Raw genomic sequence first — 24,846 nt, forward strand, 5'->3', positions numbered from 1 at the left:
CTGCTGGCCTTCCTCTGAAGGACCTGATAGCGTGCTGTAAAAAGCGTGTCAAGGTGCCTACACAGAACACACCACAGGGGACCCTCCTCTTCTCCACTTCGTCGGCCCCTCTCCTGAGCTGCTCCATGATTTAGAGGTACAGACCCTCATTACCTCACTTTTGCAGCCCCCTCCCCGCCCCCTTCCCAGGCCCATTCCACACCAACTGTGTGAGGTGAAGTTGCCTGTAACCTGGAACTTCCTAAAAAAGAAAAAAAGAGAAAGAAAAAGCCATTTCTTTATTACAACAAGCCTATTGATATTAAGCATAACCCTGCCTGTGTGTGTTACATTCTTGAAAAACGATTTCAGTACATTAGTTTAGTAATTTTTGCATAAAACTCTGTATGTCGATGCTCTTATTTCATGTTAAACACTGAAAATCTCACCATGGAACAGGAATTCAGAGTCTGATATGTAGCATAAGAAATAAAAATAAACACATTTTAGAAAAGGTTTATAGCTGGTTCATTTTATTACTAGCAGTCCTAATGCTCAATAAACCAGGATAAATCTTTTTTGATAGAAAAGAATCGACTATGACACACGCCTTCACTAATCAGACCTCAGTAATTCAATTATAATAAATTTCAGAGCTGAGCACGAGCCATCCAAGAGATATGAATGATGAGATTTTTAAAAATTAATTTTTGTTTGAGACACATTCACACCAGCAAGTTGGAAAAATTCCTTTAAGTGTTTATAGTCATTTGAAAAAAAAGTTTTTGACAGCTTTGACTTTACTGTAGAGATGAAAATTTTCCCCTTTGGAATTCGCCTCTCTAAACTATAAAGGTGTTTGGGAACTACATCAAAAAATCTTTTCTTAACTGTCCATGAATAACTAGGAGGACCAGGTCAATCAAATCAAATCAATCAAATTAAATTTCTCTGCTTTTAAATGTTAAATATTTAAGCCTGCATTTACAGAATTACATTTTCTCTTTTATTTAATATTTTAAATAGGCAAGAAAACATGTGTTTTACTTAAACTGATGAATAAATGCTGTTAAAATATAGAGCTGACTATAGAAGTTAACATTTTATTTTTAGATGGTGGCAATTTACATCTAATTAGAGCCTAGTAAAATATTTCCTGACTTCTCTAATGAACTACAGATTACAGAATCACAAGATTAGAAAGTCTGGTTCATTCCCTTACCAATGCTTGAACCTTCTCTGTAATACTCCCACCACCCAGTGGTTTTGGGGCATCTGTCTGAACAGCTCTGATGGCAAAGGAACGGACTACCTCTGGAGTGGTTTGTTCCCAGTGCGGGCAGTTTGGTTAAAAAGTTCTTCCTTCCTGTGAGCCAAAAATCTATCTCCTGTTAATTTCTGCCCACCTTTCTGCTCCTTAAGACCATACAGAAGAAGGCCAATTGCATTTGTATAATGGGCAAAAACACAGGCTTAGACCTGGCTTAGAGACTGGTCTTTATCACTCAAACGAATTAGGGGCAAGTCGTGGTCTCTCTGAGACTAGCTCTCTCACTAGCTGTAAACTAAGGACAGTAACACCACCTACCCTACAGTGTCGGGTGGCTATGAGGACCGCAGGAGATAATCCCCCGACAGAGCAGCACACTAGAAGTGCTCACGAAATGCTCTTGGTGTCAGAAAGTGTATCACTCACGACCACACTCTATCTTCTCTCCTTCAGGCCAAACGCCCTCTGCTTCTTCTATTCCTTCCACGAAAGGCTGCAAGTTCATCATCATCCTAGGTGTTCTCTGTTTACATCCTTTAAAGTCAGGGACCCAGTCAACACCAACAGAAAACTCAAGCGCACTGATCTAGGAGATGGGGTTGGTTAAGATTTTTGTTTTGTTTCTTTGAAACATGGTCACATTCCTGACTGAGAGCACAGGAGGAGGGAGACACAGGACTCCCTTGTTTTGGTTTATAATTCCTCTATGGAAGTACTCCTTTCTCCTTGAAATCTGGGGTCACTCCCACCTCTGGCTCTTTAGATATTCATCACCAAACTGCTTCTGATACCTTGTCTCCTTTTATGGGATCTCTCCATCCTTGCCTGATTCTTCTCCCTCCCCCACCACTACTCCCTCCCCTCTTGTGTCTCAGAGCAGTGTCTATTAATGTGCACTGGAGCACTGCAAGACAGGGCGGTGCAGGCAGAACTCCTGAGGTCAGGTTCTTCCCTCATGCCAAATACAGTAGTGAACAGATACATTTCAGTAGCTCCGAGTCTACAGAGCCAATGCTTAACTCTGGGAAGCAAAGACTTCTTGGAATCTCAGTTTTAAAAGAAGGATCTTATTAAGCAGGAGAATAAACAAATAAACGCTTTCACCCTAACGTTAGAAGCTATCACTGCCCATTATAACGGGAAGGTTGCAGAAGAGACAGAAGCCAAGGGACAGAGGGAGGGCAATTTACGAATATACAAAGGTTTGCGACTGCTTGGCAGTCCTCTTGTGGGCCAAGGCCTCCTCATCTGCTTTAGGAACAAAGGAGTCTGGGCTATTTCTGGAATGACCAAACACAATCTCACCCCCTGCCAAGCTCAGCACTCTGAGATTAATTTAATCTGCTTCCCGCTCTCCCAGACTGCTCTGCAGCCTGCTGGAGGGAAAGCAGCTTAATAGTGAAACTTGCAGAAACCTGTCCTGCCGGCCCTGCGGCCAGATAAAAGATAGAGAGAAAGAAAGACTCTATTTCAGGAATTCTTGCTTTCTCAATTCTCTTGACCAGTCCTGAGGCTGGTGGTGCTGCTGAAGATTTCCACAGGTCTCAAAAGCCATTATACACAACTAGGCACCCAAATCTGAAAGGTGGAGGCCAGGATGCCGTGAGCACGACAGGCTGCGGGTGGTGGGGGTGGGGGTGGGGGGGTTGGGGGCGGGAGGCAGGCCAGGGAGGGAGAATCTAGTCTTTTAATGAAGCTGCCCACAAAGGGCCAAGTATGCAGATAGGAATGAACAGGACATATGTTCTGGGGCAGTTGTTAACATTATGTAGGTCTCAACCTCTAGGTTGCCTCTCAATTCTGGTCTCATTCATAGGTTCTGGCAGAAATGTGGACCACCCAGCAGCCTGTTTGTGAGATTATCTGCATTGGGGTTCGTCCTTTGTGCTAGGCAGAGCAAGTTTCTTTAGGCAGGGGCTATGTCTTGTTACCTCTGTATCTTCAGGAACTAACCCCATGCCCGCTATAGACAGCTACTTAATGTCTGTTAAACTGGATCATCTGGAACCCATGGTCTCAGTCTTCGCCAGTCTCCTCAGTCTCAGACAGGGAACTTGACACCATCTGAGATTTGTAAATTACTTTCCGAGGCTATAATGATTTGAGAGTAGCTAGGCCAGTGCCTCCTACAGGAGCGGCATTTCCGGGTACCTGGTCACGAAGAACAAGAGTTATTCCTTAGCCCATTTCATCCCGTTAGGGTGGGGATTTCTTCAGCAAGAAGGGGCATTAAGTTGCCCTGAAGGCTGGAGTGCTGGATTCCTTGGCCCCTTCGAAACATGGGTGTGGGCTCTAGGCATCTGGAAAGCATGATGACCTCTAGAGGCAGAGCCTGGGAGGCTCCTATAAAAATGGCCCCAGCCTCAGGGCCAGTCACTAGGTGTCTAGAGAGGCTGAGCTCTCCTGCCCACTGAAGACAGAGGTCTGGATGGCCACAGCTATGCGAAATCTGGGTCATTTTAGAACTAAGTCTGATGTTCTCCACGTGTGCAGATAAAACAAAAATCAGTTATGCTGGAACATGGCTTAGTACTAACAGTTATTATGGGCATATCAGGTGGTCTGGCTATTCATTCTGTGTGCCCCTAAAGCAAGTCCTTGAAGACCTGCTTCGGAGGACATGGAAGGCAAGCGGAGCGTCTCCTGCCCCCTCAGCGTGGTCCGTGGCTTTCATTTCTATCTTCTCCAGACAGGAGGAGTATTTTAATTTACAAGACTTCTAACTACCCTTGCTTGACTGCAGCAGGAGTAAGACAGAGCTAATGAAGTTAATAAAGAATTTAAGGAAGTGAAGTAGGTGATAACATGGGTCGTTTGCCTGCAGCAAATTCTGCTCGACAAATGGCAAAACAAGGTTGCTTATACAACAGAGAGCATTCTCTCCATGCCCCTGGCTCTGAACTCATGCTCACTGTGCCTCAGCTTAGCAGGCCCAATCATGCGGCCAGGATGGGGGACAGCAGGATTCCTGAAGAACCGCTTGCTCTAGAGAGAGCCCGAGTGGAGCGCCTGTGAAGTGAACGCCCAGGGAAACCATATCCAGGAGGCAGAGAGCAGCTGATCTGGTGGGTAGTAACAAAGCACAGTAAGCTGAGGGCAGCAGAAAACCCCACCAGCCACTCTTACAGTCTCTTTAGTTATTCAGAAAGAAAGAAGTAAAGAAACTGGTGCCATTCGGAAAGTGAGGAAGGTCAGATATTTCATAAACACGTTTTTTGGCATCCCCACCACCGCCCCACGGCGGGGGGGGGGGGGAGGGGGGGGGAGTAGGAAACTGAAGTGGCGGGGAGGGGGGTGGTGACGAGGGAGAAAGGGGTGGGGAGACACAGGTAGATGGGGGGACAAAGGGCAAGGGGGCAAGAGAAGGAGGACGATGGCTCCATCCTGGGACCTCACGAGTCCATCAATTAAAGAGAATCATTTGGTTAACAATCTTTAAAATGTAAACAGACACCTGTGGTCATTCACACCTTGCTGTGAGCCACTCAGATAAGCAGACAGTTTTCCTCCCAATTTCGGGACAGCAGGCTTGGTGGGAAGGGTGGGAGTGGACAGTGATCCTTCTGGATCATGGGCACTAGATCACACAGGACTGGAGTCTAGCATCTGAATTTTCCAGAAGGGGAAAAGTGTGCATTTCAGAACCAAGGCAAGGGTGGCTGCCTTGTATGTGGAAGACAGTAGCTTCTAAAACATGCACAAAAGGAGCTCTTAGTCACGGGGAAACCGCAGGCCCCTTCCTACCCTGGGGGTCTTCTGAGTATCACAAGGCAGGAGGCACCAATGCTCAATGTTCGTAACTTTTTCAGGGGAAGAGTCACAGGGGGCTCCTGTCACAGGGGGCTCCGGGGCCCCTGGCCAAGCAGTCGCAGGAGGGCGAGGCTCTGGGTCCACGCCTGGACTCCTGCGGGGGAGCCGGCCGGCGGAACGCAAGGGGAGGCTGAGCTGGGTAGCCCCACACCCGCTCTCAGTGACACGGCCGAACGACCTTGCTGAGTCCGGGTTAAGAGGACCGGAGGGCAGACGTGCTCCTCAGACCTGAAGCATCCGGGCTGAGCAGCTCCGGCCCAGGCATCTGCTAGGGAGGGCTCCTCCTCCTCCTCCTCCTCCTCCCTGGCAGCCATTACCATACAGCTGACTTTCACGCTGTCTCTCAGGACACAGGCCGAGAGAGCGGCCCTTCTGACTCACCCACAATCCCCAGCCACAGTGTACATAAGCTGAATTGTAAACAGCTGAATGTTTTCCAAGCTGCCACCCCCGGCGATGAAGGCAGGAATCAATGGAGCGGACAGCCACCCTCCCCCATACAGGTCAGGACAGCGGGAGCAACGGGGGTTTCTGAACAGCTGCAGGGCCGGCTTCCCGGCCCACGGACCCAGCAGACTCGGCAGCAGCACCTGCAGGGCCACGGGGTGACTTCCCACAGGACAGGTCGGCGCACCTGGGAATCGCAGCTACCTCTCGAGGGATCCAAGGCGGAGGCCGAGGGCTCCCAGATACTCTCCCATCACGGCTCCCTGGTGGATGCTAGGACTTCAAAAGACCAAATGTCTGGAACCAGTGGGAGAGGCTGTGCACGCGAGACCTCAAGATCACAGGAGGTGGACGTCAGCATGGCAGAGGAAGACTCTGGCTCTGGGTTCATCCTCTGGCTCCACCTTTGACTACCCGTGAGCTGCGAGCACTTGGTACCTGCTCTGAGCCTCAGTCTCTCCGTCTATAAAAAAGAGGATCACACTGCCTATCTTACAAGGTTACAGTGAATAGAATTTTTATATGTAAGATATGTGGCGCTGATCACATTTAGAAGCTGTGCTACAAGGCAGCTAAGTCTTTAGGATCAGAAAGCCCTTGGGCTTAAATCCTAGTTTGTAATCCTGGACAAATTACTCTAGGCCTTAGTTTCCTTATCCTTAAAATGGGTACTTAGACCTGTCTCACATGGCTGCAGTAAAGATTCAATAAGATAATGCAGGACAACACACGGATCAGGCAGGACTTGGCCATAGGAGGGCTAACATCACTGAAACCTGAGAGATTAGGAAACCCGCCTTAATCTCTTAATCTCGCTCTCATAGAGCCTGGCTTCGTGTAGCCTCGGGGCAGAGTTATTCTCCCACTGGCCCAAACTCAGGTAACTTTCACGTTCCTCAGACACCCTGGGCTACTCAGGGTGTCAAGTCCTTGTCCTTTTGAGGTCAGGCTTCAGGGAAAAAAGTTACTTCCACTTTGACAATGACTACAACATAACAGAAATGCACTTGCCTTCGGGGCAAACCAAAGGTCTCAATTCACCTTCAACAGTGATTAATCCAAAGGACGAGACAACCACTATGTTCCCTTTGTACACAGTTCTTTCACTACATTCCCTTTGTACACAGTTCTTTCGTAAGGAGTCCCAGGGTATCACAGAGAAGTGCAGAACCCCAGAAACCAGAAAAGATAACTTTGGAGCAACTAAGCTACAAAGGCAGTTTAGCCTGTGGAAAGAAGTTAAAGGCTGAAGGTAAAATTATGGAAGATGGATTTCTTGTTAAATCCAGTTGTTAAAAAAAGACACACCAGCGACTAGAGATATTTAGTGAATTCTCTAATTATTTTCAGGTTGGTAAAAGTAAAGGACATTATGTTGCCTGATATGCTTATTTATTTACCAAGTGCAGGAGCACTAATATTCTTAGATAAATGGGAGAGGGAAGAGGAGGAAGAGGAGGAGGGGAAGAGGAGGAGGAGGAGGACGAGGAGGAGGAGGGAGACAGAGAGAGGGGGAAAAAGCTAAGCCTCAGCTGTCTTATCTATATAATGGGATGATGATATTAACTTGCAAACCAATCCTCCCGATCATTTCTGCTCTTGGAAAACATCACTCCGTTCCTAAAACCATTGTCCAAGTCTGCAATCACCTTCCTATCCTACCAATCAGCTGACAGAACAGATTAATACTGACCACTGGAGACCTGAAAATATAGACTTAATCGATTTTTTTAAAAAACAGTATTTGACTGGTATTAACTTTGTTTCCATATGAAGTGTCATTTGCTTTGACTGTTTTAAACATGTTTTAGTATAGACTGGATTAATATAGATTTGGATTGTATGGATTTAGGTCACATACGGATGGTTTCAAATACGCTCAAGATATCAGTAACTAGGGATAATTATATAGTATTTGAGACATAACAGCCATGCAGCTAGGGCCTTAACAATAACCCCCAGTGGTCATGAGCTCTCATTTTCTTGCCAATAGTCTCGATCTTCAGTGTCAAGCCCGGTCCTCCTAATCTACTGGGGAAGAGCTGGTTAGGACACTCCATCTGACAGTCATCTCTTTTTAAGAGAAGCTATAATAAATTTCTCTGCTGAGGAGAAAATCATCCAGAAAACAGATATTTGCTTTAAAGGCTGTCCTAATAGTAAATGGCAATACTCTTCAACGTCTGAACTTATGTCAGAACTGGCAATCCCTGTTTAATAACAATCCTTTCTCTGGCAATGCAGAAAGAATGTGCTCTTCTTCTAGACTTATCTAAACTAAAAAAAAAAAAAAAAAAAATTATCTGGAAATTGAAAGAAAAGCACATCCTTTTTCACGAACTATAAATAATTTGGAAGGGGAAAGAAAAAAAAAAAAACCTGTTAAGTTTACCATGCTGGCTGAGATGATCTTAGGATGAATCACACAACAATGTATTAAATTATGCGTTATGGTTCTTACTACACCTTCTATCTTCAAAAACTAACATTGGTGGGCGCCCGGGTGGTTCAGTCAGTTAAGCACCCGACTTTGGCTCAGGTCATGATCTCACAGTCCGTGAGTTCAAGCCTTGCGTCGGGCTCTGTGCTGTCCGCACAGAGTCTGCCTCCACCTCAGATCATCCATTTTCCTCTCACTCTCTCTCTCTGCCCCTCTCCTGCTCACACACTCTCTCTCTCAAATATGAATAAACATTAAAAAATTTTTTTAAAAACCCCTAACATTCGTAACTGTATAACTCTTGCTTAACTATAAAACAGCCCATTGCTTGGCTGCGTCTATCATTCTCTACTTTTGTTACTGATGGGACAAAATCCAGAATCTTTAAGGTTTTTGTCTTGGATAAACAAATGGTTGATTAGTTTCCTAACCACTCCTCAAGTGTCATGAAGTTGAATTCAAGGTGGTCTGCCTCTGAGTTTCTCAAATCAGTGGTCTGATGTAGCTAGTAATTCCAAGTGAAATTCTGAAAGAAGTTAGTGCTCAAAATGAAACCTGCATCTATTTGAGAGATGAATAAGTAATCTTAAATAGGCACACTTCTTAGTTTTTTAACATAAAACACAGCAGAATCTTTAAATGGTGACTCACATTATAGTCTGAACCATGCCACAGAAGCTCTTAAAACCTAAAGCTACACACGTTCATACATCCACTTTGAGGGGTAGTCCAGCCATGTTTTCCAACAAACAAGGTGCCAAGTCACTGCAGAGAGAGTCATTTCTGTTACTGGCACAAAGGCCTCAGGAGGGCAGATTGCATAAGGCAGCAGTCCCCAGCCTGCTTTTCCACGGGGGTGGAAAACACAATAGCATCCTCTCTCCAGCCACTTTGGTGACATTCCTCCTGACCACAGAAAGTCATCATCTTCATCTTCCAGTTGCCAAATGGCTCAAAAAAAAAGGAATAAAAGAGAAAATATCATTCATGGAGACTCCTTATTTTCATTTCCCGACTCTCCTCTCTAGTAGATGTATCTTTTCAGAAGAGAATCTTTTTGAGGACGGGACCAAGTCTGTCTGGAGAGCAAATGACATTGAATAGCTGGGAGAAACTTTAATATAAACTTGGAATGACTCAAAGAAGAGGGGGGGAAATAAAACCCTTGGTAAAAAGCCTACTAGCGTGGGGCAGCACTATCAGAACTCGAACCACCACTGCACTCCCTAGTTTTGTAAATTTAAATTTTATTTTGGCTTACTGATCCAGCAAGGGACTCTGATAGGATGTGGGTGAACTTTATTTGGCAAATGGTTACCAAATGGCTAGCCTGAGGCCCACAGCCCAAAGGAGGGCAGAAACTTAAGAAGAGGATGAGTCTGAGGATAAGTTCTTGTCTTTCCACATTCACAACAGTAGGAAAAAAAAAAAAAGACAAAAAGACATGAACTCACACGTGGGGGTTCTTAATTCTGAGACAGTCATCATTTCTTTTTTTCTTAAACAAGAAAACCTAGGGAGGGGACAGCCTATGTGAGAGTGTGTAAGATCAGAGAAAGAACAGCTCAAGTTTATAAGACCATCTATCCATGTATTCCTCTTCTCTTAGTTTATTCTCTTTCCCTTGGAAAGATCAGAACTAAAGGATCCCAAGTATCTGAGGCAGGAAATGAGTAAGGCAGGAAGAAGGATGTGGTCTGAAAAAGAGTGGATTCTGGGGCTGAGCCAGAGTGAGTAACAGGCACAGGGTCATAGATGGGGGAGGGGGTCTTGGTGGCAGGAACAGAAGTCTCAGGTTCAATCAGCTTAGACTAGAAAGTCAGTGACAGAGGACTTATGTCCGGAGAAGCAGAACAACAGCTTCCTAAAAGGTTATCCTCTACTGAAAGGCAGAGAAGCAATAGCTGACGAGGCCTACAGCCAGGAGAATCATTACAGGGACAGGAGGAAGAAGAGCTGGAGTTTCCTCCTTTCTTTGAGGGAAGTGGAAATAATAGACGTTGAGTGTGCTTGACAAAGGTAAATTAGAAATTATGTCAGGACCTGGAAGAGAACTGGAAAAAGCTGGGCAGTGAGTACATGATGAAATACCAATGTTCCTGAAACATCTATGTGCCACATCTCAGTAAAACAACAGCTTTAAAAAAGGAAAGAAAAAAAAAAAAAAGGAGTGACAACAGGAGAGACGGTTCAAGCAAAACACAGTTGGGTAACTGAGAAACCAACTCAAGAACAACAGAAATACAGACCAAGAAACCACCTACTTTCTCAAGATTAAGGTTGGAGAGGAAAAGGCATCTATCCTTCCCAGTGTGTGTAGACAAGCCTAGAAACAGATCTTGGGTGGGCAGGGCTCCCATGATGAAGAGTGCCTGGAAAGGGCAGGTGCCAAAAGAGCACCATTACCCATCTGCTGGACCCTCTGTGAAACAAGCCAGCCCCTGGGAATGAGCCAAACCAGAAACTTTGGTTCCTGCCTTGCAGGGACTGGAATTTAGGGACAGAAACAGTGAGAAACAGTTTATCAGCTGATTCAAAAAGGGTGGATATTTCCAAATACAGATCCAGATGTTGGGGGCTACGTGGGAAAATCACTTTTATATTCTCCACAGTGCCTAGGGCAAGGCTTTACATGAAGCAGGAGCCTAATAAAAGTGTGTTAATCTGGGTGAAACCAAAACTACTTAGCTGTGCAGGCATCTTAAGATTCCCGACAGAACCTTCTGCCCTATAATCAACACACTTAGTTACTTTCTTCCTATTTTACAGTGGAATGATATGAAACCCTACATCCCCGTGACCTAAACCTAAGCCCTAATCCACAGACACTGCCACAGGTCTCCTGCCCTGTACTGGAATAAAAGATGGGGAGGGCAGGGAGGCAGAAATATAGGTGCAACAAGGAATTTCTTTCCTTCATTAGCCTGTCATTTTCAGACTCACCTAGGAATCCTGGCAGTTCCAACATTTGGGTTGACTCAGGAGGAGAAGAAAAATCCCAGGTGAATGATAATTGGATTACCCAGTTATGCCCCAGAGCCAAATGGCTGGAAAAGGCCAGGACAGCAGGGTCTGATACAGTTAAAGTGACATTATTTTCTAAACCAAAAATCAAGACACTTGGGCTGATAGACAATGGAATGGAAGATTCTAAATTGGGGCTGTCCTAGAAAAATCGGGGACATATGGTGGATTTAGGTCGGTTGCTTATTTCACAACAAGGGATCCTCTGGGCCCAATATGCTAATGGAGGGGATTAGAGCCCTAGGATGGGAGACATCTAAGGGGAAAGCTGTCACTGATTTGTAAAGCAGGAAAAAGAATAAAAGAGTGTGTCTGTAGACCGCACTGGAAGAAGGGGAACATTCTGGCTATGGAGTAGGCAGGAAAGGAAAGTTGATCAGAACTGAAAGTATGTCACTGAAATCTGTTTAGGTATCGAAGGCAGGAGTGGGGAAGGGACGAAGAGGTGGGATCACTGGCACTGACTGGTGGTATCCAACGATATAGAAGTCAGGGGCCAGGAGTTCAGATTAGCTTCATCATTAAACTAATGGCAACCTAGCCTTGGGCAAATTATTCCCCTCTCTGCGGACTTCAATTTAAACAGAATCTCGCAAATCCCTATTTTTATGTAAAGAATCCACAATTCAGTATACCTTCATTTGGCACAGAAAGGGAGAAAACGCTCTTCTAAAAATGGAAGACAGGACAGACACAGAACAGCTTGTCCCTTTCCATCCAATTAAAAACCTCGTGAGACTGAACTAGATTAAAAACAAAACTCTCCAGCGAAGCGGCAGGCCCTCCAAGCGAAGCAGTCCCCTACCAACAGAGCGCGGCGGAGGGCAGCAGCCTTGGCCCTAAACGGCCGGTCCATCCCCCGGTGGATGGCCGTCCCCGGAGGACGGGGGTGGGGGTGGGGTGCGCGGGGACCGGGGGCAGGGGCGCGGACACACGGAAGCGTTCGGCACGCCCAGGTTGACACAGCGGCTTCCGGGGGAGTGCGGGGCAGGCAGGGTCCCCGGCGACGGGGGAGGCAGAGGGCACCTCCCAGGCGCCGAGAGGGCGAGAGTCGCGGGCTGGCACGGCCTGGCAGCCGAGCAGGCCCGGGCCGGGAGTGGCACCGGAGGGCGGTGCCCGGCTTCCAGTGCGACGAGCGCGGGCCGCGGGCCCCCTCCTGGCGTGAACCCCTCCCCCGCCACGGACACTGACCTGTCCAGGGCCCGGCTGGGCCTGGCCGGGCGGGGCCTACGCAGCCCCTCGGCCGGGCGCCGCCTCGCACGGGGTCCCGGGCCCGGGCGGGCCGCCTCCTCTCCGCCGGGAGCCTCCGAGCCGGGGCCCGGGGCTGCCGCGGCGCATCCGACCGCACCGGCCCGGCCGGCGTCAACAAAGGGCGGCGGGGGCGCGAGGCCGGGGCGGGGGCGCGGGCGGCGGCCGGATTGCGCGCGCGCGGCGGGCGCTCGAGGGCTGCAGCCGCCGCGGAGACAATGCGGCGCGTCCCGGCAGGGCTCCCGCGGCCGCCTCCGCCGGGGGCGGGGCACGGCGCGGGGCGGGGCCTGGGTCATGCGGGGCGGGGCCTCCGGGAGGCGGGGCGCCGGCGCGGAAGCCGGGCCGCGCGTTTCCTTTGTGCAGCCGCGCCGGCCCCGCCCCGCGCCCTCCGGAAGGCGCCTCGAGCCCGGCGGCGGGTTAGGGACTTCGGCTTTCGATTTAGGGAGGCGAGCGCCGCGCGGCCCGTCGGAAGTCCCCAGTGCGGTGGTGGACTGTGGAGTCCCGCCCCGCCAATTCGGAGCAATAATAATAAGGACTAGCAGTAGTGTGTCAAGCCCTACGCGCACGCATTCCCACTTAGGGTTCACAATAACCCTACAAGTAGTCATTATTCTCCCCACTGGGAACTGAGGATCACAGATGTTAAGTAATGACCAAAGTGACCCAGTTACACCTCCATAAACGGGGATAATGCTTACTCTTTAGGCTTACTGTGAAGGTTAAGTGAGGACATTTACTCAAATTGCCTGCAGTGCTTGGCACACAGTTGGAGCCCAATAAATGTTACTTCTCTTCCTAAACCATACTGAGTTAAACTGAATTGTCGTGGCAAGCACATTCCTAGTCAGTAGATAACGCTAGGAGCTGCAGGGGATACCAAAGATGTACAAGGGTGACTCAACACTTCTCACCACCCCGCCCCCCAGCTTTATCAGGAATAGATGACACGAACTTCTTTCTCCATGCTTGACTTCTTTCTATTCCCAACATTTTCCCATTTTCTTGCCTTTCTTGGCATTCGTATTCTCCCCTCCCACTGCCTTTTTCCTTCAGGCCTCATCCCTCTTTCTTTGTTCCTGCGTCTTACATTTATTTTATATGCTCTGTTTACTTCACTCCCTCTTTTCCTTATTCCTTTTTTTCTTCGAATTTTCAAACCTCCTTTCTTACACTTATAAACAAAGGTAACATAGGATAGAATACTCGACTTCTACTCTCCTGCCTCCCTGACTTTACTTGCTCTAGTCCCTCCTAGATTGCCCTTTCCCCAACTCTGCATGTCTAGGTCTCACTTATCCTTCAAACTCTGGATTCAAGAACAAATGGTCAGCAAACTTTTTCCGTAAGGAACCAGATGGCAAATATTTTAGATTTTGCAGGATATACTTTTTCTGTTGCAACTCTTCAGCTCTGCTGTTGTAGCAGGACATAGCCATAGACACATGACCACATGAATAAGTGTGGCTGTGTTCCAATAAAACTTTATGGACACTGAAATTTAGATTTCATATAATTTTCACATATCATGAAGTATTCTTTTGATTCTTAAAAAAAACTTTTTAAATGTAAAAACCATTGTTCAATGGTTTACAAAAACTTGTGTTGTGATGGATTTGGCCCTTGGGATGTAGTTTGCCAACCCTTGCTCTAGAACAACGCCACTTCCTCCCAGTGATCTACCCTGATAATCTCTACGTGGTAGTAACTTTTCCCTCTTAACTTTTAAAGCACTTACATATAATCCTTCTATGGCATTTATCACATTTTGGTTTTTATTGTATGTTTCCTTCCTGTGCATTTCTCATCTTTCCCAGCAGAACTTAAGCTCTTTGAACATAGGTTACAGACCTTATTTCTCTATGTATTACTTCCCATCCCACAGTGCTTTGCATGGAGCAGGCATGCAAACATATACAGAATTGATAAATATTTAAGACTTGGGTGGTTGACAATAGTTTCCACTGTGCAAAGCTTACTTCTCTCAAGAGACAGTCCCTCAGGAACAGGATGCTTGTTATATGTATAGATTTCAGAAAGAGATTTTTGAGAGCTTTATAGAGAAGATAGAGAAAGCTAGGCAAATGTCAGTTCATTTAGGAGTTGTGGGATAAGATGTACTTGAACAAAGAATGTATGTTATCACCAACCTGCAGACAGAGCATGCGTCCTCAGTCGGGTCTTAGTCAATATTTCTATCAGCAAATTGGTTAAAGACAAAGAGAACATGCTATATAATTTACAGGTGGCAAAGTTAAGCAGAGGAGTTAATATAATGAATAACAAAATTCAGATATAAAACATTCCTGCCCCTTCCCTTATCCTCTCTGTGCCTCTGTTTTCTTATCTTTAAAATGGAGATGATAAAAGTTCCTGTCTCAGAGGGTTACTGTCAGGATTAAATGAGGAAATACACAAAAAGGCCGGCAGAGAGGGCTCAGTAAATATTAGCTGTTAACTATTACTATTTTCTGGCTAGGCAGGAACTATGGGCTGATTTCACAAAATAACATTTAACAGATATAATTAACTACATTTTGGCTCAAAATATAAATTGTACAAGTTTGAGAGTGAGGAGTCCTGGAATGATAGCAGCCCATGTAAAAAGAAACCTCAAAAACAAACTAAAAAATAAACCCCAAACCCAACCCTCTGGAATTCAGGTGATTCAGTGCTCGGTGAACCAAGGGTGTCATTCCCCTGCATCCGAGGAGCTAATGTGGGGCTCTGGGTGTATCATGCTAATGAAGGAAGGTGAGGGAGTTATACTTGGAGCCAGAGTCAGGGCACTGCACTTTAACAGCAGTGGGACCTTGACCCTCTGCAGGCTTTTACTCCCTCCTCTGAATTATGGGAACAATAATATTGACCTCCCAGGGGTATCATGAGTTGAGTTCAGGAAAATCTTGGAACAGTCCTTGGCACACAATAGGTGTTCAAACAAATGTCAGTTCCCCCCTACCATACCATGCAGATACAGGAAACAGTCCTGCCCCTTGAAAGGCTTATAAAGCTAGGTCCAGGTGCCAACTTATGGTGGCTGGTGGCTTTTTATGTTTGGAATTACTGTGCTTAATTTTGGGGCTCACACTTTGGGAGAATTAATGAAAAGGTAGAATGTGGCTAAACAAGAATGACCAGATGGTGGGAATGGGAGGTCTTGACACCGGATGGGTAACAAAAAAAAAAAAAAAAAAAAAAAAAGGCAAAAGATCTCAGCTATGCAAGCCTGGAGATTTTCCTTTTTTCAATGGGAGGGAGGGGAAAGAGACATGGTAACTGTCTCCAGACACTGCCAGAGAGGGACTCTGTTACAATTCACGAGACAGTCACAGCCAGTAGTAGAAGTTCCAGGAGAACTGGTTCGGGCTCAATTTGAAGAGCAACTTTTTGATCATTAGAGCGATTCCACAGTGAAATGGGCTGCTTTTCAAATTGGTGAACCCCTTACTCTTGCAAGTGTGCCAAGAGAACGGATAACCTCCTTCCTGTCTTTTAATTTTCCTGATGTTCTTTCTCCACATTCTTTTCGCTTTTCCTTTCCTTGATCCCATCCTCTATTCCTTCTAGGACATTCATAGCCCTTTCCCCTACTCTGTCCCCAAGTGCTTTTCTTCTCATTTCTCCCTCCTGACTTCCCATGCTCTTTGTCTCTTGGCTCTCCCCACCCCGGCTCCCAGCGCACACCTAGTCTGATGACTGGAACTGCCTCCTTGACTTGCTCAGAATGTCACAGATCCGGGCCAAGACTGCTGTGCACACCAGCAGGGAGGGGAAGGAAGGCAAAGGGACCACTGTGAAGGCTGAGATCATGCTGTGACTTTCTCATCAGGGTAGAGGGATCCTCCGACTGAAACCCAGTCGTGGAGAAGGGCCACTTGTCACTGGGCACTCACAGACTCTTGGGGATCCCAGAGCTGGGCAGTTCTTTCAAAGATGCTTTCCACGAGCTGAACTCATTCTGAATCCCCTTCTAGCTCCCCCTAGGCATTTGTCGTATCTTTGATCTATGGCAGCCATTTGTCATATTTCCAATTTCAAGAACTCCCTCTCCTACCAAATGAAGCAGAGAACTGAGACAACTGGAGACCTGCCTGAACCCTCAGCTTGGCATATGGATATGCGAAACATATCTGTCAGCAGTGACATGTAGGTCTCAGAGTCTGGGTCTAGAACTTTCAACTTTCCTTTCTCTATCCTTTTATATCTTCTGTGTCCCCTTTCTTTAGCTTTGGTTCATCTTCCCATTTCCCCCTCTCTGTTTTCACCTACCCAGCTCCCTTGTTGCCTCGTGGGCTTGCAATGGCTTACCCGCCCATGCCAGACGCCCAACTGAAATATGCCAGGGAGTGGCAAGGAAAGCCAACTCTCTCCCCTCCCTCGAGGGCCCCACCCCACTTCATACCGTGAGCTGGGGACTGCTGGACACTAGGGCTCTTGGGGGCAGGCAGGCCTGCAGGCATGGCCGTGATGATCGCCTGGGGATGTGGTGATGGGCCAGCGCGAGTCTCAGGCACACTCTTCTCCCCAGGTACCGCCTCCTTCCAGTCATCCATGGTGCACTGCTGGGGCTGTTAAGGGACAAGACAGAGATCATCCCATAAATTGCTTCTACATCGTTGGATACGCCCCGTCTTCTGAGGATTTGGGGTAGCAGGTGAGGACTTTAAGATTCAGCCAGCCCCAAATTAGGGAGGGGCCCCTTTACTTTCTTGGAACACCCAGAGAGGACTTTGACGAAAACACATCCGAAAGGGGGCTGTGGGATTGCCCGAGCTGTCCTCCCCGTTTGCTCCTCGGACCCTGGTGTTGGCTTACTCACCACTGGTGAAGCGGGCTGCAGTTGTAAGATGACAGCTGAAGCATGCTGGAGCCTGCGAGGGGTGTGGGCCAGGCCTTCAGGGTATCCATTGTGAGGCCCAGCTTCTGGCGTGGGAGGGTGACACTGCTGAGCGCTGCCAGGCTTGTGCAGATTGGCCGTGGGGCACTGCAGCGGCAGGGCGGGTGTGACTGGGCCTAGTGGCATGGCATGGGCTTCGGGGCTGGACTGCGGGGCCAGGCTGGGGGGGACCGAGGCGAGCTGGGGCTGGGGCTGGGCTTGGAGCCGTGACTGCTGCTGCTGTGGCGCTGGTTGCTGTGGCTGCTGCTGGAGCACAAACTGGGGCTGCAGGTGCTTGGAGGACGGCTGCGAGAGAAGCTGGTGGGGCTGCAGCTGAGCGTAGGCTGAAGGGGGGAAAGAGCAGGTCAGGGGGCACGGCTTGACCTCATCTTCTGCTGTGTCCCCAACTGTGCCCCTCCCACCTCCATATCACAATGGCTTCCCAAACTCAAGGTCTCCTGCTTTGAGCTCTTTCAGCTTTCACCTAGAGCCTTGCCTGGCCACTGGCACGGCGCAGCTGTCTCTGTTTCCTCGCCTTCTTCCTGTGCTTCAACACTGTTCCCTCTGGCTGCCCCTCAAAGCCCAAAGCAAAGCTCACCTCATCTGTGAAGCCTTCTTGGACCATGCCTGCTGGTCAGAGGAACACTGGATTCTACAGGGTGCCGTGTGCTCTCTCTCCTCTGTGCCCTTGGCTCACTTTCCTCCCAGCCTATGGTCTGTGTGGCCCCCCCATCGCCCAGCCCAGCTCTGTCTGTTCATTCACACCCTCTGGCTCTGCTCAGGCTGGGCCTCCTCCAGGAAGAGCCAATTCACATAGATGGGGGCTGGACTTCTGGTTCCTTCTGTTATATACAGAGGGACCTCGGGCTAGCTGCTTAACCTCTCTAGGCCTCGGCTTCCTTCTCTATAAGTCAGAAATAAAAATAGTTCCTGCCCAGAAAGTTGTTGTAAGGATGAAATGAGAAAAAAACTGTGTGAATATAATGAGAAAAACAAGTGACATACTGTTCATAGCACAGTGCCTGGCATACGGTCGTGCTCAATCATTTCTAGCTATAATTAAAATGATGATTTCAATCTTGGTCTCGGTTCTCAAAGCATCCTGGACTTATACATCTACCATAAGAACGTGTATCACAGCGCATTGTAAGTTCTTCTTAGCTCCCTTCCCTTCAAGATCATGAACTCCTTGTGGTCAGAAACTATTCTGTATCTCTTTAGCCAGAGCCTGGAATAATGCCTGACATCAGATGGGTGCTAAGGAAATAAACTTCTTGTCCTGAACTGGAATTCATGTGTTGTCATGTGCTACTAGCCTTTTCTTCTCCCATTTTAACCAGGCCCTCTCTTGGAGGTGAGGATTCTTATACTTTTTTAGTAATCTGTTCAGCGTCTAGCTCATGCCTTGTATACACTAGGGATTCAGAAATTCAGCTCAGAGATTGATTGTCCTTCCTTCTCACTCTGTCTAGCAGCATCCAGGCGAGCCTAGCATGAGGGCGGCTAGCTCAGCTGAATGTGTCTTGCCTCACGGTGGCCCTCCACAAAGGCTCTGCAGCTGGAGGGGAGCCACCAGAGAGGGGCTGTGTCTTACAAATACACAGGGTCACAGCTGGAAGCTCACAAATGCATTTTTACAACCAAAGGTTCCCATCGAACAAGGATAAAGGCAAATTTAGGATCCTAAGCTAACATTTTAAAAGAATCCTATGATCCTTACAGGTGCAAAGCAAACAGATTTCAGAGCATGTGTGTGTGTGTGTGTGGGGGGGGGGTGCTTCTTTCTTAAAGTTTGTCGATTTACACACACTGTCTCATCACAGCCCAACACAGAGTTCCAAGGAGAATGCCATTCAGAATGGAAGGAAATGGAACAGAACGGAAGGGGAGGGAAGGGAAGGGAGAGAAAGGAAAGGGAAGGGAAGGGAGGGAAACAAGAGGTGTTAAAGGAAAACAAGGCGGCCCATGGTGGCTGACTGCTGTAGGCCGAGAGAGGGAAAAAAGGGACAGCCCACAGGCTATGGTCTGGATGACAGTGAATACAGAAGAGGGAAACTCTGGAAGGCAATGTGGCTTTTAGAGAAACTTCCTGGGTTTGGGTGGTGGTGGAACATCCAGATGGAGATTGCCAGTAGGCATTTATTTGGTGATTATAAATTGCCCCTGCCTCCAACTTTAGCCTTGTCTCCCAATTCCACATTGAATGGCACAAAACTTAACAATCAGAATTGTTAATCAGGCAAACTAAACAATCAGGACTTTTTAAGATGACTGTCAACAAGTCACTGGAGAGGTACCAAAGAGGCCACGTGGTGCCCTGTTAGGCTCGAGGGGCCAAAAAGACCTGTAGAAGGATGGGCATTATCACTGAAAAAGCAAGCAAACCTCTCTGTCTCTCAGTACAAAGCCACAAATTCCTGCCCTGGGAACAGCCGCTCCACGGGTTGCCCCTGTGAGGTGAGAGCTGGCGCAGGTGCAGGGCAGGGAGCCGAGCATCAGTAGCGTGTCCCGTTACTCCCTGGCTGTGTGGCCCACGGCGGGTCCTGCTCCTTCTCAGGGACTCAGAGTTTTATCTGAAACAGGAGGTGTGGGCAAGGTGAGCGCATGAGTCTCTCCCAGCTCTAATCTGATGAGGGTGGCTCTTGTAGGAAAGTGGTTGAAAATTCGGGATTTATAAGGTGGCGAGAAGATTCGAGAGGAAAAGGGTTCTAGATCTCTAGCGCACAGAGTACAGTTAGGGAAAATACGCGTTTGCTTGACAAGACTGGAAAAGAGACTGCCGGCCTGCGGCCCTCTATCCCAGGGCCTCCCCGTCCGGCCCACTCTCTCCCCTCTACGCTGCTCCTGGAAAACTGGATGCATTGTTTTAGAACAGATGATGCTAGCATATGCTAGGGATGGAAACAAGGCTCATGAAGGCATAGATGAGTTCACAGATCAAAGACCGAAGGTATTTTGGGGGGAGTGTACACCCGTAACCTTTTGAGGTTAATAAAAAGCAAAGACCATGATTTAGCTCTGGCATTATCCTGGCTCAAAAGTCCTTTTATGTAAAGTATTGCAATGACTTCCTAATTGGTCTTTCTGATTCCTGTTTCTTCTCTCTATAATCCATCTTATGGATTGCCAAGTAATCTTTCTTTTGCAAGTTAATCTTCCTAGTGCACAGATCTGACCCCCGATTAAAAGCCATCGGGGATCCTCCTTTGTCTGTTGTCTAAAGCCCTTGGCATTCAAGATCTCATTACAACCTTTGAATTTTTATTATTTCTTTGATCAGAGCAATCTACTGCTCACTGTCCCCTGTACGGAACTTGTGCTTTGTCTCATCCCGCTTAGAGTGTCACACAAATCAAACCCTCGTCATCCTTTCCCTGCCGTTACAGCCAAGGGACTCTTCCCTTTCTCTGAGCTACACCAAGATCTCTCTGCTTTGCACGGCCCTCAGAGATGCAGCGTGTCCAGCGGTCAAGGATAAGCTCTAGAGTCAAAGTGCTCGGATTTGAATCTTAGCTCTGCCACTTACCAGCAGTACACTGCTGGGCAAGTTACTTGACCTCTCTGAACCTCTGTGTCACCATCTTTAAAAGGGGTAATGATGATACCTATTTCATAGTTATTTCAGTAAATGACTTATCTCCTTTCAGAGGCAGAATTTATGGGATTCATTTGTTTCATCCAAAGAACCTTGGATTTAGTGGATGCTCAATCAGTATTGGGGAATGAATGAATGAATGAATGAATGAATGACACCATGGTGGGACTCTGTTTGTTCCACAGAACTTTTCCTCTTCAGAACCAGAGCATGGATGAGAGGGATACAAACCCACAGATCATTTTAGTTTAAGCAGCACCCTGGTTTATTGAAGACCCTCTTCCTGTCCAACCCCCGCTCACTACCTTCCTGCACTGACTCACAACCCACCCCAACTGCTCTACTTGCTGTCCATAAAACGTCATATCCTAGCGTGCCTGCTTGGCTTTGATTTCAGTGCTTCCATTTTCTGGAATGCCCTCCTTCTGCTTCAGTGATCCAAGGCTTAAGCTTCTTTGGCTCAGGCTCAGCTCCTGTTGTCTCCCTCTTTGCCTTAACCCTCAATTATGGGTTTTCCCTCAGAATTCCTGAAAGTTTTTATTGTTTGTTTGGATTCGTTTGTGATTTAACATGTACTATCTTGTATACATATTTCCTTGGTTCTTAAAAATTGATTCTTATTCCCCTTCTCATTTTAACATAACATCCCTTAAATTGGCATGCGTATCGTGGTTGCTGTTGGCTCAATGGCAGCGCTTTTCCTCCTTAGAGTTTAGTAAAATAATGCCACACCTCACAATCAGTGGTATCCTAGATTAAATGAAACGGCAATACTTTTACTCTTTTGTGTGTGTACTTCCTATCTATCCAACTATCCTTTTCAGTCAAAGGCATGTTCTCTGTTTCTTTTTCTTTTCTTTTTTTTTAATTTAAGAGATGTGCTTTTGGGGCACCTGGGTGGCTCAGTCGGTTAAGCATCTGACTTCAGCTCAGGCCATGATTGCACGGTCCGAGTGTTTGAGCCCCGCGTCGGGCTCTGTGTTGACAGCTCAGAGCCTGGATCCTGCTTCGGATTCTATGTCTCTCTCTCTCTCTCTCTCTCTCTCTCTCTCTGCCCTTTCCCCACTCATGCTCTGTCTCTCAAAAATAGATAAATGTTTTTTTTTTTTTTAAAAGATATGTGCTTTAATTTAGCTGGATGATTTTTATGTGTCTTTCACCTTCCACATTGTCTGACATGATACTCCAGATGTTTGGAGATGCTTAGCGAACGTCTGCTGGTGATCACGGTAAGATCAATGAATGCTTCTCCCTCTGCCATGCCCTCCCACTCAGTGTGGGGTGGCAAGGGTAATATCTGATTGCAGCCATGATACTGGAGCAGGCCATGCCCCTCTTCCCTACAGCTAGGATGGGGCATATTAGTTTATGAAATGTTAATGTACAGAAGTCTCTTTTCTCTTTTCTTACTTTTTCCTAATGCCCAGTAACTTCATTTCTCCCTTGCACCCATCGTGGCTCCCCCATCCCCTCCTGCTGTGAAGTCCACTGCTCCTAAGGAGCAAAGGGTTGCTTCCAAAGGACCTCAACCACCACTTTGGAAGGCCCCATCAGTTTGGAAGGCCCCATCAGCCCTTTCTGTTATGGAGCATGGGAGAGGCAGGCCCAGGGCCTCCACAAATTAGAGCCCAGAAAGAGAGAGGACTTACAGCCAGGGGGACTCTTCCCTTTCTCTGAGCTACACCAAGGTCTCTCTGCTTTGCGCTGCCATGTCCTACGGCCAAATGTAAGCTAGAAGGAGAGACTCTAGGCCATGCTCATCTTCCCGTCTGGTGCTCCAACCTTGAACACTGCTTAGAATCTCAAGAGACCAATTCACTGCTCCCAAACCAGTTGGTTGTTAGCAACAAGAGGATTAAGGTCCCCCAGGCAGGAGGGATTACTGGCAGGCCCCCTTCATTGCATCCACTGTCAGAATTCATCAATAATTAATCTCTATTGATCTCAAGGCTTCAAGTATGCAAGAAACAGCTCACTGCCCCAGAAATGCTGAGACTCTTGTCCCAAAATATATGGAAGCTTGTCCCAAAATATATTGAACATCTCCTCATGGGTTGCAGGCTTTCTTGTATACTTATTTTTCTAGGACTCTGCTATAACGGACTAGAGTTACTGGAGTTACCTGGTCTCTGGGTGAGGGAGGGATGCCTGTGAGAGAAGATGACATAATTCTTTGCTGCCCACTACTCTTCACGGTTTAGAAAATGAAGAGATGCTTTTAACCATTCATTGACTCGGCAAACATTAGCAAGCACCTTCTACAAAGCAAGTACTATGTTTGGTGCTTGCTGAAACATGGTCCCTAGGATACATTATAATCTAGTAAAAGAGATGTTTACTCGGCGTATCTTGGTAAATGTGACGATAGGAGAGAAGCATGGGATATCAAGAACACAGAAATGGGGATTCAGCTTGAGGAGGGCAGAGAAGGCTTCCCAGAAGCAATGTTTAAGATGACTCAGAGTTAAGGGCTGCCTGGGTGGCTCAGTCGGTTACGTGTCTGACTCTTGGTTTTGGCTCAGATCGTGATCTCGCGGATCTCGCGGCTCGTGGGTTCGAGCCCCGTGTCAGGCTCTGCGCTGACAGTAAGGAGCCTGCCTGGGATTCACTCCCTCTCTCTCCCTGCCCCTAACCCAACTGGTGCGCATGCTCTCTCTCAAAATAAATAAATAAACTTCAAAAAAATTAAAAAACAAAGATGACTCAGAGTTAAGAAGATGACAAAAGGAATAGCATGTGGGGGACCCGGAGCCTTAAGATACCCTGGTGCATTCAGGCACCTGTAGGGCATCTCGTACAGCTGAACTCAGGGCCTCTATAGAAGAGGGGCCAGAAGAGGAGGCAGTTTTAGGATGCTTCTAGATTATGCTAGCACCCGCCAGAGGCTGCTCCTCTCTGAAGAGATCTCATGGGATCAGGCCTCGAGGGTAACTGAGATTGAGGCTGACGTTAGAGTCAGAGCTCCACGCACACACAGATAGACACGGAGGCTCCTTTTGGAGAAACCTAAAGCAGCAGCCACACGAAGTTTCTCTGATGTGGTTCCTTGGTGCTGAGGACCACGAATCTGAGGGGGAAAGTGGAGACTAAGGGCAGTTTCCCTGTAAGAAGAAACTAGGTTATAAAAACAGGACTGCCAACTGCTGGGGCACTCTCTGGTGGCCTGCCTGTGCCTTGATGTCTTTCGGCCCGCTCTGCAGCGTCTGGCAAAACTACCAAATATCCTCTGTGAGCAGAATTCCTAATAAGGCCGCTTGGAACATTAATAAAGAAACTGGTTGCTGCATCTCTGCCCCGACCCGACCCCTGGCAGAGGGATGGCAGTACAGGGTACGTGGCTAACGGCATGGATTTTAGAGTCAGATCTGGGTTTGCATCTTGGTTCTGCCACCTGGAGACTGTGCAACCTTAGACAGATTGCTTAACCTCCCTGCATCTTGGTTTCCTGTTCTGTAAGTGGTAATATATACCACATAGAGTAGATGTTAGCATCACATGGAATCTTAAGTTTCTTTTTAAAGTTTATTTATTTTGAGAGAGTGAGAGGGAGCACAAGCAAGGGAGAGGCAGAGAGAGAGGGAGAGAATGAGTGAGCAGGGAAGGGGCAGAGAGAGAGAGATACAGAGAGAGAATCCCAAGCCGGCTCTGCACTGTCAACGAAGGCACCCAATATGGTGCCCGAACTCACGCACCGTGAAATCATGACCTGAGCCTAAACCAAGAGCCGGACGCTCAACCGACTAAGTCACCCATGTGCCCTGGAATATTATGTTTGAATTACAAAAAGGTCTACTGCTTTTGCTCAGACCTAGTAGATACTTATCAGATGGAAGCTATTCTTCAAATACGATCTGCTATTTGCATGTCGCTTTGAACCTCTCCAGGCATTTTTGTAATCTGAATCTCATGTCTTCATAACAATGAGGCTATGAAGCAAACGGGCAGTGTTCCCATTTTACAAGCAAGAACTGAGACTGGTTTCCACTTGGCTTCTGCAATGCAGTGCGTTAAGGGAAAACTGACTTTACTTGACAAATGAGGCACGGCGCCTTACACACAACAAACACTCAAAAATGCTGATGGGCAAGTGAATAATTCAAGTCAGTAGGCACCAAGGAAAATGGCAAGCCTTGGCCTTGGAATAGTGGTTGGAGGCT

At 47.4% G+C, this 24,846-nt stretch overlaps 1 protein-coding gene across 7 annotated transcripts in view; it reads right to left on the reverse strand.

Annotated features, from left to right (window-relative positions):
• The window catches only part of PHC2 (polyhomeotic homolog 2), a 116,396-nt gene that overhangs the window by 13,797 nt on the left and 77,753 nt on the right, over positions 1-24,846 (reverse strand). For 4 of the 7 annotated variants that reach the window (XM_086716373.1, XM_086716375.1, XM_025935366.2 and 1 more), the window contains 2 exons: positions 17,038-17,438; positions 16,621-16,786 (listed from right to left, as the gene is read on the reverse strand). In XM_086716373.1, the coding sequence (XP_086572499.1) occupies positions 16,621-16,786; positions 17,038-17,438 (567 nt within the window). Of the gene's footprint in view, positions 1-5,693; positions 6,010-12,161; positions 12,432-16,620; positions 16,787-17,037; positions 17,439-24,846 lie in introns of those variants that run through there. The other 3 variants (XM_086716378.1, XM_086716377.1, XM_086716376.1) reach the window with 3 other exon arrangements.

The sequence above is a fragment of the Puma concolor genome, chromosome C1 (genome assembly GCF_028749965.1).
Source record: "Puma concolor isolate L17-30 chromosome C1, mPumCon1.1.hap2, whole genome shotgun sequence".
Lineage (NCBI taxonomy): Eukaryota > Metazoa > Chordata > Mammalia > Carnivora > Felidae > Puma > Puma concolor.